This window comes from Lathamus discolor, chromosome 16, assembly GCF_037157495.1.
Source record: "Lathamus discolor isolate bLatDis1 chromosome 16, bLatDis1.hap1, whole genome shotgun sequence".
Taxonomy (NCBI): Eukaryota; Metazoa; Chordata; class Aves; order Psittaciformes; family Psittacidae; genus Lathamus; species Lathamus discolor.
The window spans coordinates 8,335,501-8,353,653 of NC_088899.1; the positions used below are offsets into that span (position 1 = coordinate 8,335,501).

Consider the following 18,153-nt stretch of genomic DNA (forward strand, 5'->3'; position numbering starts at 1 on the left):
GAGCTCAGTCAGAAATCTCTCCCGTTTTCATTATGGGAGTAATATCTCAGTTAAACAAACATCCAGAGCCAAGAGCAACTGCTTACACAAATAAAGACCTGATGGCTCAAGAATTTCCTACTAGAGCAGTCCAGCTGCCTTGACTGGCTCACTGCCTGATCTTTCTTGTGTTACAAGGAGGGAAGAGCACCAGTGTCTAAGACTGAGTATCCTCCAAGCAGTAAAACACATCCCAAGTTACAACACCCTGTTTGTGACCTTCTTGTCAAAGGGGCATGAATCTCTCTGTTATCTCCAGCAGTGAACCTGCTGGTTTGTAAAAGCTCTCTGGAGAGTAAGGTATGACTTGTTCGCTATTAATCCACTGTGAAGAAGCTGGGGCCTCAGCCAGCAGCTCTGACAATACCTGCAGGGTGTAGGAGTTGTTGTACAGGAGTTTAACATTCACATCATTGCCATTAGTCGTGCATTTCCCATAATTGCCACCCAGGCGATTCACCTCATCCTGTGGACACAGAGAAGAGGCCTGAGTGATCAGGAGCTGTAATTGGACCTGTCCATCACCATCTAATCTTAACTGGATGGAGCATCATATACAGGGCAGGAAATGTAGTAATAGACATGAGCAGCCGAGCTATACCTGGCTAATAAAACATACACAGTACCAGGGCAAAGGTAGGAGAGTGCACGTGGTAAATCGCTATCCTTCAGGTGACAAGCAGTAGCTCATCATGTCAAATAACTAAATCACTACTGAATTTTTCTCTCATCCTGCTATACACATGCCCCCTTTGTACAGCTGGAATGAGATGTAAGAGGTGTAAGAGCCCCACAGGACCTTTGTACTGAGGACCAAAAGGCCCCTTGCATATTTGGAATCATTTTGGTTTACCCACTGGAACCTGAGCCCAGTGAATAGAGGAAAAGGGTTTGCACATATATACATATACATATACATATACATGTACACCTGCTACTACATGTATATGCACAGTCAAGAAGTGGACCCAGGAGTCCCACAGGTGTGTTGTATGAGTCAGTGACAATATCCAGCTTCTCACAGAAAGAAAAGAACCAATTTCTGGTTGCTCTCCAATCAAAGAGAAGAACCAATGCTCCTGAGCAAGTGGCTAACCTGCTGAATGCCTATGGTAGTTGCAATGCCTGGTCTGATGTCAAAGCCTTCATGCTCCAGGAATGGTGTCTGATTGTGGTTGTGTATCATCACTTTCACACCTGCTACTGTAGACAAGAGTGGGATGTGATCCTTTTGCTCTGCTCTCAGGATAAGGGAAAGTCCTGTCAACCAGAGAAAGGGAAGCAGATAACAACTTATTCTGGGCCAAAATAGGAACCCCACTAAGTCTTGAATTCTCAGCACTGATGGAATTGCTGTTTTAACTCACAGAAGAGCCATTCTTTTTCTAGAGTCCCAGTAAGTGATCAGGTAATAACTGCACCAGCTTATTCCAAAACTAGTAATATTCTGCTTGCTGTAAAGTTAAGATATTGCTGATATGGCTATCATGTATATGTGGCTAGTGAAGCAAGCAAATAGAGTACACCATTTGTGCCACCAGACTAGAAGAGGAGGCTCTATGTCAGTAAGTCGTGTATAGAAGGTGTATTTAAGCCATAGCCATATTATATTATCTTTTTTCCCCACCCTTTGCCAAATAACATACCGTAAGGAATTCCTGGTTTTGTAGCTGTCCAAAAAGAGTCTGTTCCCTTGCTGTTAAAAGTATAGCAGCTTCCAAAGACTGGGTGGTGAAAGTGAACATAGTCACTGAAATCAAGAGAGATGTTGATGGGTTTTAATTATGAGTGTAGCAGCACCTTTACCTCTATGTAGTATGTGTTTTGTGTATGTTCGTGTGTGTATGTACAGCAGTGCCTATGGGAAGAAGTTGTTAACTCACTGGAGAGTACATAAAAGAATCAGAAACACTAAATGCAGAAATGAAGAGTCAATTGCCTCCAGGAAAGATAAAAAAGGACCTTATCTCATAAAATGATCCACAACAACCTTTGCAGACCTTTTTCCTCTTTGCTGGAAGCGTTCAGAAACACTTAAATTTGCCTTCTGCTTATTCTGTGTCATAGATGAGTGCACTTGTGTATGTGGAAGATATATATGTGGAAGAGCTTCCAACAGTGGAGACCTTAGGCATGCAGGAGAAAGAAGGTACCTCTGCCATGCGTATGCGCAGCAGGCTCACGCCTCTAGGGACAAAAGGATGTAAAAAGACCATCTGACCCTTTTGGGGTTCACTGAATTTCTATTTCTGATTTTCTGATCATGAAACGCTGTTCTTTCTTTCTTTCAGCTGGATGTCCAACCAGGGCTAAGCCTGGCAGTAGGCCATGAGGTGAAGTGTACGCTCAGTTTCATCTCCCAAGTCCTTGAGCTCTGCTGAAATCACAACTAGAGCCTCAAGAAGTAACATACCTGGGTCTGCAGGGCTCCCCATCATACTGACACGAGTAGACCATATCTTCTATTTGCTCCTCATGATCAGAAATGTTGATTATAACGGGTAGCTGGGACATGATATTCATGTAGTGAAACCTGTACCATTCAAGAATTGCATCCATCCCAGATGAATAGGTCTTGTAGAAGCAATTCCCACCTGTGGCATTGCACTGGAAGAAGAGAGGGGCCATTCAGTACAGCCAGGACATGCAGCCTGAGCGTAACAGAGATCAGGGGGTAAAGGCAATGCTGGATACAGAAACAAGGGGAACCACTATTTTTTCATCAGAAATTGAAGTTTCTGATCATTTTAGTTACCACAGAATCACAGAATGGTTGAGGGGACCTCTGGAGGTTGGAGGGGACCTCTGGACATCTTGTTACGTGTGAAGCACCTTCTCTCCTCCAAGCTGAGTTAGGTGTCTTGCTTGATCTCAGTGTGAGGGAAAAGAGGACAGGGCTAATAGGAATTCTCTACAGTCCATGAATCATGAGCCAAGTCCTGAGACACTTTCTTTGTTCTTACTCTCAGGCCTCAGATAAGCGAACACCCACAGATTCTGGTGGAAGTGGGTGAAGGACTTCAGGAGGGGGTAAAATCAGGCAAAAATTTCTGGTCTTTCAAGTCATGTGAAATCTCTCTCTGGCTTCTGCTCTTAGATCTATACTAACCCTGGTTTTGATATGAAGACTCCAAAGCATTTGTGCTCTTCTCCAGTCACAGATACACATTTATTGTATTCATCTTCTTGATTTTTTTATTGCCATCTTTTGTTTTATCTACAACAGTTTTAGTGCCCCAGTACCACAGCACTTAGACACTGAGGGGATCCTTGCATGTTGTTTCTCTGCCATTTCTTGGCTCATGTGCTCAGTCTAGATGTTTTGTACATGTTTAGAAAGGGGTACAATGATTTTTTCCCTCATTTTTTTGAATGTACCTTGTGAGAGCTTTGTCAGGGCCCTGAGGGCACTGTTAGTCTTTAACAGCCCTGAGCAGCCTCACCTGGGGCCTCCAACCACACCCTCTGCCCATGGGCTCAGCAGCATATTTAAACTCAGCCCAGGGGTTTCAGCTCTTCTTTGGGCTGGGGTCTAGAGCTGCTTTCTAGCCAGGCTGCTGCTGTGCTCCTGCCTCACTGTGGACCCTCTTGATCCAGTGAGTTAACTTCATAGCCTGATTTCAAACCTGCCTCATCACCATGAACCTCCTGATGAGCTGGAGCTTGACTGGCCTGGACATCATCTGTGGGCTTTCCCTGCTTGCTTGCTCAGGTACTAGTGGACTCCCCTCTGTCTCCTGTCCTTTAGGAAGCATCCAGTTGTATCTGCTGTGCCTGTAGCCAGGTTAAAGTCTCAAAGAGGACGTGAACTTACCAGCCTGAAGCCCACCCTGGAATGCTTCTTCCCTGACCTATTACTGTGGCCAGGCATTCTTAAGAGTGAGAAGTTTTGGCTCAGCTTGAAGGTAGATCTGCTGAGGTTGCCTATGCTTGACAGGTCTTTTATGTGGATGTTTTTCTCATTCACGTGGAATAAGCTGGCTGATGTGTTGACGCCATATAGAAAAGCAATGGATTTCTCTGCCATGTGATCCAGTTGAACCAGATGTTCACTGACCAGTTCAAATCTGCAAGGAACAGAAATATTTGTGAATATCCATATTTCTATTACACAAAGGCATTCTATTTTATGTACCTTATGTATTTTATGTATGTATGGAAGAGTTACTCTCCTGATCTCTGCAGACCTCAGTGTCTGTGTGAGAAGTCAGTAACTATGGTACCTATGCTTAACATACATAACTTAAACTAGTAGTAGTAGCTGACTTCCCAGTTGCTGGATCCTGCAGTGTAAACCTCAGAACTTGCAGCTGTGCAGCACAAACTGTTCTTCCTGTCAGCCAACTTGATAATTATTCTGAGGAAACTACATAATTCCTTTACTATGTCATTTGAAATGTCTTGAGAAGTTGCCACTCTTGTGTGAGCCCTGTTTGACAAGCAGAGCCACACAGCCTTCTATAGAAGTTATGTTCTTCCTTAAAGCCATTCTGTGGTATGAAAACCCAAGCAGAATCAGCTCTAGCATGCATCACTCCAGGGACTGGGAGTTTACTTAGGAATGAAAGCACACAGTAGCCATGTTTTCATTAGAGCACAAAATCAGTTAGCAGCCTGAGCCAAGTCACAAGGTGAAGTTCCCTCTATCCTGACTCAGTGCATGAAACAAACTGCTACAAGCTGTTGCACAATTCCCAACACGATCTTATCATAAAACCAGTTTGGAAGAAACAATAGTCCATTTCCACCTCTGAGAGGCAGAGCGGCTCCTCCAGGCTGCAGTCATCACCTTGCTAACCCTTCCTGAACTCTTGCAACTAAAGACATGACTACAAGGGGGAAAGCACAGGTTACCTGTATGGGTCCAGGTTGCAGATGGTTATAGCTGGGAACATCTTAGGCCCTGAATGCATTGACATGGTCAGGACAACAGGGTAGGCCCAATACTGGCTGAACATGAGTGCAAACTGCCAATATAACATGCCAAAGCTGGCAAGAAAAAGCAGAGTCCAAAAAGCTGTTTTCATCCTATTGCTGTCTGAGCATACGAGGCGGATGGTGCCATGGATTGTTGTGTTCTTACAGAAGAACTCAAACATATCCTTGAAGGAATCATAAAACTCAATTAAGCCTTCTTTCTTTTCTTCTCTTGCCACTTCTTGCTCCATCCTCTAAGTCTGTTTCTGTTCAATGCAAAAAGAGAAGTATCTTGTTAGAGACCATGGCCAATGTATGGACTGTTTCAAACAGGGTGCCAATGAGTTTGTTGCTAGCAAAAGCTGAAAATAACTGTGAGCTGGGACACTAGGAAATAGTGCAAAGTGCAAATATCCTGCATAGTGCTGCTGAAGTAACGCAAGGCAATCTATCACGCTTAGGCTATGACTTCTCTGTTAGTATGGATACGCAAGGTTAGTCATTAATGCAGGAGCTGAGAAGTCTGCAGCCAAAGGGGTGTGTAGTTTTCTTTCTAAGAACACTCAGGATCAACTTCTAACTCTGAAACACTGTCACTGTGCATTAATACAGATCTGGAACTAATTCATTATTATGAGTGTATTGCTAGAGGAACATGCTGCCCTATAGCCTGAAACAAACTTGTCTTAACTAGCAATGTGGTTTCATCCTTATGTCAAGGAATCAGGATAAATCCAACCTTCAAGTGAATGAAAGGGACAAATTAGAATCTGGGGTTAATTTTTGCTGCAGAATGGAGGTAAACAGAATTAATTTCTACTGTCCCTGAAACAGAGCTGCTTCCAGGATGAAATACAGTAAGTATTCCACAGCTCAGATGAGCAGAATGAGGTATTTGGGAAAGGAAGTGAGGAAAAACAACATCTCCATTGAAAACATAGAAGGATGTGTATAAAGCATTGCAGATACTACTTAAACTAAAATGCTGTTGGGTTGTTTCTGAAGACCCTAGAAATATTGTTGCTATTAACAGAACTATTGCCACCTATCTTTTACTTAAATGGTTTCCTCCAGGAACCTAAAAATCATCTTTAATTTTACAGAAGAGAAAAGGGAACACAAGCTCAAAATCACATAAGAGTGCCATAACTGGAAATCAAAAATCCATCTCCTTTGTCACAGTAAGTAGAACACCTATTGTGCTACTCTAGATCATTTCAGGCTTCATGCTGATAAAAGTGTGTTATTTATGCTCATATATATTTTAGCCAGCACAGACTAAGGAAATGTTCCAAAACGATACTAAAACTGAAGGATGTTGGACTAACGTTGACAGACTTCCACGTACTGAACATCACACCAAGTCATGCAATCTGTGAGTTCCCAACGTTACAGCACCCTGTGAATCACTCTACCTATTATGCTATTAAGAGAAGTTTACTCAGTGCACTTTGGTACAATCTCGAAATGAAAATCTTACAAATACAGTATCAGAGTTTGAAGCCAAGCCAAGGACTGCAGGAATAACTAAAGAATTGTTGCAAGTGAGCTGTGGCATAAGGAAATGGGAGCTCAGGTCCTTTATTGAGTTATGGCCTTGAAGTGGTGGTAGTGGCAGCGGCTTGGTCTGAGGTGCCAGTGAGGTTACCACAGCTGATACACAAAGCTGCAGTGTCTTCATCCTCAAGCAGACCTATCCATTTTAAACCATGGCTTTATTTCAGGGGTTTTTGGAATAGGATACTTCATAGGAAATTGTATCTTAGAGTTCTAAACTGCTAAAACACTGTATCTATTCATGTCAGCCAGATTAGGAATAATCCTTACACAGTGAAGAGCACTCCAAAAGCTATGCACCAGATTAGCTTTAAAATAGCCCACAGCATATCATCTGACAAGGAAACACAGATTATCACGAGCTATTTTCCCCACAGACCATCATACATACCATGTTAGTATTTTCTAAGGTATTGTTTAACAATAATACAAAGTTAACTCGAAGGCATCTGCACCTCCTTGATACTTTTATAATTAAACATGACATGATTCTTCAGATTTTAGATGTACTTGCCATTAAACAAGGGCAGGGAGCCACAGCAAAACAAAATATTAAGAAACAGGGCATGAACAATTAGAAGAAAAGATGTGTGATAAAGAATCAAAGTGGGAAATGAGCATTTCCATGCTCTGCTGCAAGGAAATGCAGACTACACAGTACTCTGAACCACTGGTTACCGATTTTTATCAACCAGATTTACAGCTGAAGGCTTAAAACTGAGGTTTCTTCAGACAAAAAGGACTATCTGTGGCAAACTTCAGAAACAAATCCAACGTGGTCTAGTTACACATTATTCAGATTAAACTCTAATGCTAAATTGCATGTTCAACTTTTAACTTAGCTCTTTCTTATTTTAATGAGATAGGAATACATTAAAATGAGCCTGCAGTGTATGTTAAGAAACATATTGAATGAGTCCTTAAATATTTATGGTATTTAAAGATAGAAATGAAAACTGTGTGAGACTAAAACAGGAAAACTGAATTCGTTGCTGTTGTATGAATCCCACTTGTCAGCCTTGCTCTAATGAGAAAAAGGTTTAAGAGCTACCAAAAGTGAATGCTAAATGAAATCTATCAAGCACACTTTTTCTATGTATAGCTTTGAATCTGAAAAAGCACCTCTATACCACGGTTTTCAGTGGCAATCCCCAGTTTTCAGACACTCTGACATGGCTCTTAAAGCTATGTCTAGTTAGTTCATACCATTTGAATCTGCATTCTCAAAATAACTAGCATGAAAAGCATATGATAATGCAAGAAACCCCAGAGGGAAGCTTCCAAAACACACGTGTACAGGCAACAGAACACCCTCTCTCCACTGGCTTCCCAGATCAGCCTACCACTAATTTATTTAACACAGCAATTGCAGTCAGCAACTTAAAACACATAACAGTGACCAGTTGCCTGTCTTCCCTGTGGTAAATGCCTGGAGAGAGGCTGCAGGTTATAAGAAAGTCAGTGGAAGTTATAGAGTAGTGGCAAGCAAGTATATGTTTATGTATTAACACAGCAGCTCAATGCTCAACACTCACTAGACACTTAGACATGCATGTCATGTAGTCAAATATCTAACCATGTGTATATCTACATATCAAACATACACATATACAGAAATACAAAGTAGAGTAAAACCAGATTGAAGAAGACCCACTGTACCTTGGCAGAAACTCTATCTTTGAGTGTTTGAGTAGCCACTAAACTCAGCCTTCAGCTTTGTCCTGAGCAGAAGACAAGTCTTGACCCAAAGTGTGCAGGATTCCTTCCCTGACTGGAGGTACCCTGGGAGATCTCCAGCCTATATGGATTGTATCGATGACATCAAAAGGGGCAGGACTTAAACAGATCATGGAAATTATTCAAAGCATGATCCAGGGAATAATAGGAAGTGAATGAACTGGACAAACAAGTTAACATGAAAGCTATGCTAGAGTTAAAGTTGATTTGAGTGGTGGTGGTGTGTTCTTTATTTAATGGCCAGAACAGCTTTTTAGCCATAATTCTTACAGACACAATCATAATTTCTACAAATACATAGGGAAGTAACCATGGATCCTATAAGTTTCTTTCAGCTCTGAATTTTCCAATAAGGAACTAGCTTTCTGTCTTACCATGGTTTCCGGAGGTTTGCATGCTCACCAGTAATTGAAGCCATTAAGGTTTCCACAGGTGTGCTTGAGGAATTACATACCTCTGTAATCTGAAATGATCAGCTACTCAGGCTAAGGCACACGTGGCAATGGATTTCTTCCTGCTTCTCCAAGAATATTGCTCATCTGTAGTGGGCTATTCCATCCCCATTAAATTCTTAATGCTGTTCTTCTCTTCAGATGTTGAGACTTGACTAGACTAAATCAACTATGACACTCAACTGAAATCAGAGCATCCTGGTTTTGTAATGCTGCTTATTTAAAGCTTGCAAAAGGCTGCATAAGTAATGCAGAAGCAGATTCGGAATTCTGGGGCTGCAGAGACACAAGCACCTAGGACTGCTTGCACAATTACTACTGACACTGGCCCAGTTGGAAAACAGCTCCCCAGTGGTTTTGCAAGAAGCTTTGTTACATGAAAATATGAAGACTTTGGATATAGATAATGTTTAGAGCTCCAGATCAGCCCAGAGCTTTATGAGACTGGCTGGAACCAGATCTGCTATTACCTTGGAAGTGTGAAACACTGTCATTTGCAAAGACAACTGAAACTGCCTATTAAACTGAATTCAAAAAGAAGGGGTAAAAGAGAAATATCAGGGGAAACGTGCTCTTCTGACTTTGATTTAAATCCTGTTCACATCTTTAGCAATTGCTTTGTGCTGGATTCTGCTTTAGAAAAACAGAACTTGTAGAACATGTATCTCCCATTTTAAAATTAATCTAAAAGATGATGATCCTATTAAACAGCTTCTACTAATACGGTTTACCCGTCTTTGGTATTAAAAGGGAATGCCATAAAATATGTGGAAAATGGTTTAAATATTCCAAAAGCCAGTGTTTGGGGGTATAAAAATTAAACTTTTGCTTAAAAATATAATCCAACTGGCTCTTGAAAGAACAGCTACAGCAGAGGCCCTTGTCACTGGCTGATGAAGAGGTAAGTAGTTAAATTCTCGTTAAACAACTCAAAAGACTGAAACCCAGATTCTGTCATGTCCATTTACTTGTCCCCCACCCTTCTTCCTCACTTCATTTTACATTGTGCAATAGAAAATCGTAACAATAAATCCTTGACAATGAAATTATTGCACAATGAACACACACAAGACAAAGTCTGTTGCTTCATTATGGCTGCAGGCCTCAGTGTAGAGATTCTCTGGCAACACATCAGAACAATACCTTCTGAGCCAGCCATGAATTTTTCCTGCAGGAAATGGAGAAGAACTGGATATGCAGACAACGCTGTCCCTCAAGCAAGATACCATTTCTGTTTGCACTTGCTCATTTGTCATCCTGTATCCTGAACTGGGAGGAGAGGGGAAGAGAGCTCTTTCACTGGTTAAAAAGTAAGTTGGTTTTTCTTTCAAAATACAGAGATTATGGAGATAACACTCATGAGAGAGAGTCCTTTAGAGCTGCAAAAAGGCTATGTTAGCCTTACTCTGCAATGGGGCAGAAAATGTTTGTCAATGCTCCTAGTACTGTAGTGGAGGGAAGGAGTAAATATACTGCAGGCACCATAGAGCAGCAGGAAACGTCAGTGGTTGAATACACTCTGGATGTGCTACACTTGACACAGAAGGATGCCTCCCACGCTGTAAGTCTTCAAGCCCATTTCCCTGAGTTACAATTTCTTTCCCAGTTGATATTAATTTGATATTAATGGAATTGCATCCCATTTAGATGATAAAAACCATACAGGTAAACAAAATAAGGGAATTCTGACAGTTTGCTTTTAAGCTGTCACATATTGAAGGAACTGTCCAAATTCTTCTCTTCCCTGTTGCTCTACACTAGCCTTGATTATTATGCATACTCATCATGGGTGGTGATGCAGTTCTCGCCTATGCGACAGACTGCTGAAACAAATGAGAATCAGATTGTACAAACATGCCACTAAATATGTCCTTGTCTACATCAGCACTAGCTCAGAGTAACAGAAGAGAGGTACAAAGAGTATCCTGCAGGCAGAGAGAAGAGACTTTAGCTACTTCATGGGGGCTAGAAGAGTTAGTGAATTAATGTTCCTCATGGAATGGACTCGGGCACTTGCAAAAATCTACCACAGACAATCATTTATCCTTGAGTACTTCCTTACAGCTAGTGCACACGAAGAGTTTTGCTCTCTATAGATCAAATATCTCATCACACTGACTTTGGTTGCTTATTAGACACTAAGCAGATGAGCAGTATAGGGAAAGTTCAGCATGTAGAACATTGAGTGTACCTGCCCCTTCCTACATTTGCTGTTGCTCCAGGCTTGAGGTCAGAGATTAAACTGGAGAAGCTTAGTGATGATCTCTGGCTGGTCCCTCTTGCTGTGACTGGCTGCTCCTCCAGAGCTCAGATATTCATGTTTTGTCCAATATAATTTTAAATGTCCAAAGCAAGAGGTGCCACCATGGCACTCTCCACTCTCACATCTCACTTCTTGTGAGAACACTGAATTGCAGTGAGATGAGTCTGACCAGACAAGAAGAGTGTTTTTGTCTCGCACAGGAATGAGAGGACACTAGCTACTCATTCATGAAGACTTTCCCAGTTGGTTGAAAATCACTTGCACTGAGAGACCTAAAAAAAGCTAGCAAACTGAAAGGACATATCAAAATCCCCCCCCACTTCCAGCAGCTTTCCCTGCTGCCATTCCACACTGTGAACTTTACTGTAATTTGCTGTTACAAGCCACACAAACTGTCTTTCAGTTATGAACTTTCTCCCTTGTTGCATCTGTTTCATATTATTATGCACTCTCACACTTCAGAGTTTCATTACTTTCCATTATCCCTCAACTTGTCTTCCAGAGATTCCCCATTTTTCAGCATGTTGTTCTTCAGTCTGTGATCTGAGAAAAGCAGCCTTTAGCATCCCTTCTGCTAGCAGTGGCAGGGATATGGGGCAGATCCTGCACTCTCCTGCCTTCAGGAGGCTTTGTAGATCTACAGTTTAAACTTGATTTTTAGCAAATCTTGCTTTACTCACGTCACTTGTTCCTGCATGAATGGCGGTTTATCCCCTGGAATGCTCCAGGTTGCTCTGTCAAACCATCTTCCCACATTTTCTCTCGTTACACAGGATGCAGCATACCAACCCAGCTTTCCCCTCGCTGAAATCAGTGTGACTTGTCTCCTCCGGCTTTGTGGAAACTCCCTCACAGTGCTTTCTTCATGGCCACTGGATAAGCCAGTCTACTACTCCTCCCACTCAAAGGCTGACAACCTTCTGTGGGCAACTAGAGAATAAGGAAACTCCCAGTGCTTCCTTTTTGCACTTGGTTGGCTGTGCTGTGTATGGACTTGAACTGGCATGCATCAGGCTCTGCCTCACGAGTTTTTTCCTAGTTCTTACAAGCCAGAACCACTTTGTCATCATTTCAAAGTAGAATATGAAATTGTTCCTGTGCTGTTCTACTGGAGAAAGGAGCAGTACTCAGAGGTATTAAGGATGTGCTGAGAACTTGTTCGGTCCTATGCAAGAGGCAGAACAAAGCAGTCCCTGCCCTGGAGAACTTCCAAACATTGCTTAATGTCTACTTCTGATCCTGCTCTAAATGGTCCTGAACTGACTCTGATTTTTCAGGTGTTTTCCTCATCTCTGGAATCTGCGTTGAAGCTCTGCTCACCAAAATTTCTTCTGAGAATCCCAACATTCATTGCTTTGCTTGTGCGATGCTCTGAGCCGTGGCTGCGGAGATCTCTATCTTGAAACCACAGTGAGCTATGCCTGCAGAAATAGGATAGCATCGGTGTACCTTGGTATCCCTTTTGCACTGGTCTGCATCTAGCCAAAGCAGCTTTGAGTGCTGCAAAGGCTATCAAACCTGCTCAAGGATGCAGGTAACACTGCTTAACTTGTGCTGAGCCCTTAGTTGCTCTAGTTTTATCACCAGCAGTGCCTGGGTTGGCAAGGCTAAAGCTAGCTGGCCCATCCTTACAAAACCCAGAAATCCCAGCGCTGAGCACATGCATGCTCTGCTAGTCACCAGCCATTTAAACATTCCTTAATTACACCCCTTGCTATGAAAAGGCCCCACATAACCCCTGCTTTTCATTAAGCCTCCACCAGAGGCGCAGAGGGTTAAAACTGCAGCCTCAGTAGTAAAATCCTGCTTGCTTCCAGTATGACCAAGCATTCATTTCTACTCACTCACCTTTCTGAGTAAGATGTCTGTAGCTGCTTCTGTCATGCCTCTGGGATAACACCTGCCTTCTTGTTTCTCTTCCTGTTCTCTGTTCTTGTTTCTTTAGTCACAAGTCTTCATAGATAATGTTCCACTTGTTCAGACCTGTCAACCCCTCAGCCAATTCCAAAGATTCACAGGATGGTGAAATCCTGCTCGCTAGTGGTTTTTTCTTAATCCTACTCCAGCTCAGTACCTGTAGGAATGCTGATGCAATTATGACTGGCAGAGGCTGGAGAACACCAGTAAAAGCTTCTTGTACTGTGGACATGTAAAACAGAGCCATCCTGGAATCACAGATACCATAACTCCGTCACAAATGAAGCCCAAACCTCCCCAAGCAGTTGTTCAAGCTCCTGGAGAAAGTGGTAGATAGTACTTCTGGCTCCTGTCTTCTGGCAGTAGACAAGTATATCTTCCCTGGTGATCCCTACTCCTCTTGGTACCCAGGAAAGAGAGAGTAGTACAACGTTAAGGATCAATTCACTGGTGAAAATCAATCCAGCGGCTTTAGGCTTTCCTATTGGGAACTAGCAAAGATGTCAACAAGAGGAAGAGGTACTACAGTATGGCAACTAGGAAGGAGGGGAATGAAGAAACCGGGAACAAACTGCGCAAGGGCAAAACAGTCATTAGCGAATCAGTAACTGAAACCAGCTATTACATAAGTGCCTGTGTCAGTGTCATACCTCTTCAGATGGAGGATTTTTGGGTTAAATTCAGGTGTAATACTACATTTCCATCAGCAACCTCTGAAGGATTCCTTCACCTTCTTGCAGAACAGCTCTATCCATGCCTGAGTGGGTAATTGCAGTCATAGCCTTGATGCCCCAGCAGCAAATATACTCTATACAAATACAGCTCTATACAGGTTACCAGTGCTGAAAACTTTACAAAGCAGAGTAATGATGCTCTGAATGCAGGTAAAGCCTCAGGGAAGCAGCATGGCTGAGGAGAAGACCCGGCTTTAGGAAAGAGATAGTTTTGTAACCTCTAAATGCTGCTGAAGGCGATCCAAACCGCTAGGCAGATGTAAGGATTCCATTGATGACTTATTTTTGATTCATTCAAACTTGCAGAAGACGATCTGGGAGACCCATGAATGTCCTTGTGCTCTGGGTCCGTTTGTTCTGATGCTTGGGGTGTGCTCATTCACATGCGAAGCACTGTACTTAGCCAGTACTTAGCCAAAAATTTGCTATTAATCACTTGTTTTTCAGTGTGTTTTTCATGGCCAGGAAAGCTTTATGAGCCAATCCAAGAGTTAAGCTGCCATGTGAGTTCCAGGACCCATACCTCACTATGAGTAATGTGCAGTGAATAGTCCACCTGAAGAGCACAAATATTCCTGGTCTGACCTGTCCGTTCAGAAATCCTCCACAGAAATCCCCAAACAAGCCCCAAAAGCCAGATCAGGAATGGTTTGTAACCGAAAGGAGTTAAACTGGCCTAGTGACGTTTTCTAACAATTTATCCCATAGGCACTATATAAAACCCAAGTAGAGGCAAAAGTCTACAAAAAGGTCATTGTTGTTGATTCTAACTCTTCACAACTGTTGAAGGTTTGACTCTAGTTGATTTTAACTCTTCACAACTGTTTGTTCAAAGTCTACAAACTTTTTGCCGGAGCGTCCCTGCTTTGCCAAGGTTTTGTCCAGTCTCTAGCACATTTAAAACAATCTAAACCCCATCTAACTAAACTGAAAAACAAACTCAAGATGATGATGTTCAATTTTCCTTATCCACCAGGACAGTGAAAGCAATGGCAATAAAGTCAAAACTCCACCTATAGACAAGGGTAGAGTCTGCCACAAAGAAATACCCACTTGAAAGCCTTAAACTCTTGAACTTTTCTCTGGCTGTGCAATCTTGGCCAAATCTTCCTGCCTGCCTCTCTCTGTTGCCTCATCTCTGCAATGGCCATAATGACACTTTGCAGCATTGTTGAGAGGGTTAATTGGTGTTTGTATAAAGCTTTGGTGATGTAAGCTGCCATGTAAGCATGATGATGACTACTGCTTTGATACTACTTGCTAATTGCAACAGGATGGGCTGTAGTCATGCTATAGTATTTAAAAACATGTTTTTAAGAGATATTTCTAGATCTCATCTGCTGTTTTAAGATGATCAGTGCTTACTCTTGTATTAGACAATCAGGTGACAGAATTCCTTGTGCATTTAACAAGTTATTTGTATTGGAATTAACTTCCCACACAGCGAAAGGGGTGCTGCCTACATCAGATCCCATGTTTTGGCCTTTAGCTTTCAGCCTAATCAAATAAGCTCCTTGCAATGCCTCTTGCTTAACATAACAGACTTTCTTCTCACTTCAAGGATAAGATCTTGAGATTATTTTCACTATTTAGATGTCTATAGATCAAGAACACCTGTAATTTGCATTTGCCATGCTGGCCATTCAATATGCCTCCAGATAGATGTGAATATGCACCATGAGGGCCTATATCCTTCATCTGATACTGTTTTTGCAATTCTCTCTCCTCTTTGAAAGAATGCATCTCCTCCTCAGACAAGGACTGACAGTTACTATAGTGCAAGTAAGGCATGCTGCATTGCCTAATTTTGAAAAGCGCCTCTGGAAAAAATACCTGGTTTTCCTCATTATCCTGCCATTTTGACTGGAATCTTCCAGCAGGTTTTGGCAGCAAACATCAACATGCTATTTTATTCCATTCGAAACCTGAACACTGACTTTGACTTGAACTCTGCTCAAGGCATTCCCTGTTTCCTGTGCCCTGCTTTGCCACTGCAGCTAGGTTAGTTTGTTAAAACAATACTGTATTCTACACATACTTATGTACTAAAGACTAAACACAATAGCGGAGTTACAAAGAGGGTAAAATCAGGGGGTTTTGCTGTTGGGATGAACCTATGCAGATTACCTTTGATCTGTCACAGACTTCAGAACATGCCCTGAGCAGCCCTCATGAGAAGACTTGCTAGGACACATTGTCATGAATATTCAGTGTAAATTATGAGATGGAACATCACTCTGTTATTCTGGGTGCCACAGGAAATAACACTGCCTTGTTCTTTCTGATAATCTGGCTGACATACATTTATTATTAAGCTGCCCAGAGACTGTGCTGGCAGACCTCAATTCTAAACATCATTTATACCAATAGTTCCCAAAGGCTTCTCTTCTTCAAAGATGTGTCTTCCTGCAGGGCTAGAGTATCTCTAAAAGCTTGCATCAATAAGTGAACTATTTATCTACCTGAACCGATGAGAATCTGGCTGTAAAAGACTACATGTGCTTCTGCTGTCTGCTCCAACCATTCTGGTGGCATTCAGTGCATGCCCATTTCTCTTCATGGCCGTAAGCAGATCAGAAGGTGGAGTGGGAGAGTGAGGATTTAAAGCTTGGGCTAAGTTTAGCAGGTACTGTCTTGCTTAATAAGTTCTATAAAGGAAATGTTTTATCATTGAAAACAGTCATCAGCTCAGCCAGGATCTTCCTGTAGGACTAAATTAGTATTTTAAATAAGAAAAACTACGTTGTCACAGAAAATTTGCTGTGAAATTGCAAACGATCTCTGAGCAGAATGATTATTGGTGGAGATTACTTGGCTTTAAAGGAAGTTCAGCAGCAATGAAACCACAGCCATTATAATGGCTTTTGAAGGCAGACATCCATCTTGCAAGGTAATAGCTTAATAACATTCTAACATAGGCATGCTGTACGTTGGATATAAAGAGCAATGTAATCACACAAATGTAAAATACTAAAGAAAAGCATGCGGAAGCAGTGAAACGCTCTGAGAGAAAGTGATGAACAGCAAGGAGAAACTGGCATGTCATGCTATTTGTCTTTGCATCTTAAGGTGATGTCATTAGAAGGTCACTTATGGCCACTGATGGCTGTGTACCAATTATCATTTGAGAAACACAGGATGGAGAGTTAAATGGGAACTTGATCCTGGGGATGGAGCTCCTTACCTAGTACACGTGGGATAAAGGACGAAGAGGACTGACCTTTTCTCTTTCTGACTCAGAAACATGTCAGAATCATTTTCTAGTAGATAGTAATACTATCTCCTTGTCCATCATCATAAAGCAGGTCACACCCGACCTTAACCAGGCAGGAGAGAAAATCAAAGAGAGAAAAAAGCTCTTGTTTCAGCAAGTTTATCAGGGATTTATCAGTGCTTAGGTTAAATTGCCTGTCATTGTATTTGGGTCACCTAAGGCTGTCTGCTGCCTCTCCAACTCAGACAGCAGAAAAAGTAATAAATCACAAGAAGTATGATGCCTGGAAATATTAATCCGGCCTGCAAATGAACAACATTGATTGTTATCATAAGAGCAGTGATTATGGAAACCCAAGATTATGATTCATGCTTGGCCCTTGCTGATGAGAAACCTTTGGTCCAGAGAGCTCAAGGTAGGTGACACTCACCAAATGATCAAGTGTGTGTGCTTCCAGTAAAGCTGTATAAATATTATCTTTATATTATACAAGAAAAAAAATTGAATGATGGAACAGTGGAATGATTTCCTCGTGATCAACAATGAATCAGTGAGAGAAGCCAACACAGCCCTTCTCTGAAACTTGAGATAAATCACTATGTTGAGGTAATTTACAAAGCAGTTATCAGTTTCCATTAAAAGAAAGGATGAGGATCAGTTTCCCAGGGAATCAAAGGGTTTGGGGAATTCTGTAAAATCATATAGTTCTACTAGATAATAATGCATTATACTTCTGTAATACCATGAAGCAAACAAGTACTATAGAGACAAAACAGTCACTGGGGGAAAGTTACTCTGCAAGAGCCGGGGTGGCAGCTGAAGCAATAAACCCACTCAGAAGGGTGAAGTACCAAAACTAAGAAAAACAATTAAACACACAATACCTCTAAAATTGCTTTTGGGCCAAAGATTAGGAGCCAACTTAGCAGCACTTGAAGAGAAAACCAAACCTCCTATGTTGTTTCATTCATCAATGAAGTGGAATGACTTTGAGATGGAAAAGCAACAAGATGTTTTAATGCAAATGACCTTGCTCATAGTTCGGACCTGGAAGTGATGCATCTCATACGCACTTGAAATTGGAAGGGAATTCAGGAAGGCAGGATATAATTACTTGAACTAAACCTGGCCAGGACATTAGCACTAATGTTCTGTACCCTAATAAAAAGATCACTGAAGGATTATTGGCCAAGGATATCTCCTGGTTTGAATGCAAGCTCAGACAGTGGAAAGCATGTGATCAGTTAGTGCTCTATTACAGACGTGGCCCTGGGACAGTGATTTATTGTTTCAGTCTCACTGTTCTCATCTGCACACTAGTAA

General features: G+C 41.8%; 1 protein-coding gene and 1 long non-coding RNA gene across 12 annotated transcripts in view; one reads left to right on the plus strand and one right to left on the minus strand.

The window, feature by feature from the left end:
* The window catches only part of SCNN1D (sodium channel epithelial 1 subunit delta), a 29,503-nt gene that overhangs the window by 4,028 nt on the left and 7,322 nt on the right, over positions 1-18,153 (minus strand). For 5 of the 11 annotated variants that reach the window (XM_065696695.1, XM_065696696.1, XM_065696699.1 and 2 more), the window contains 6 exons: positions 4,894-5,222; positions 3,854-4,106; positions 2,453-2,646; positions 1,686-1,789; positions 1,136-1,299; positions 407-505 (listed from right to left, as the gene is read on the minus strand). In XM_065696695.1, coding sequence (XP_065552767.1) covers positions 407-505; positions 1,136-1,299; positions 1,686-1,789; positions 2,453-2,646; positions 3,854-4,106; positions 4,894-5,207 — 1,128 coding nt within the window. In that variant the 5' untranslated portion in view covers positions 5,208-5,222. Of the gene's footprint in view, positions 1-406; positions 506-1,135; positions 1,300-1,685; positions 1,790-2,452; positions 2,647-3,853; positions 4,107-4,893; positions 5,223-8,172; positions 8,335-10,893; positions 11,143-11,645; positions 11,897-12,285; positions 12,387-12,813; positions 14,298-17,714; positions 17,795-18,153 lie in introns of those variants that run through there. The other 6 variants (XM_065696693.1, XM_065696698.1, XM_065696700.1 and 3 more) reach the window with 6 other exon arrangements.
* Positions 3,576-16,110, plus strand: LOC136022857 (uncharacterized). The gene is made up of 5 exons (XR_010616353.1): positions 3,576-3,751; positions 6,060-6,137; positions 9,877-10,012; positions 11,739-12,499; positions 12,911-16,110. It is a non-coding gene; the product is annotated as an uncharacterized LOC136022857 (long non-coding RNA).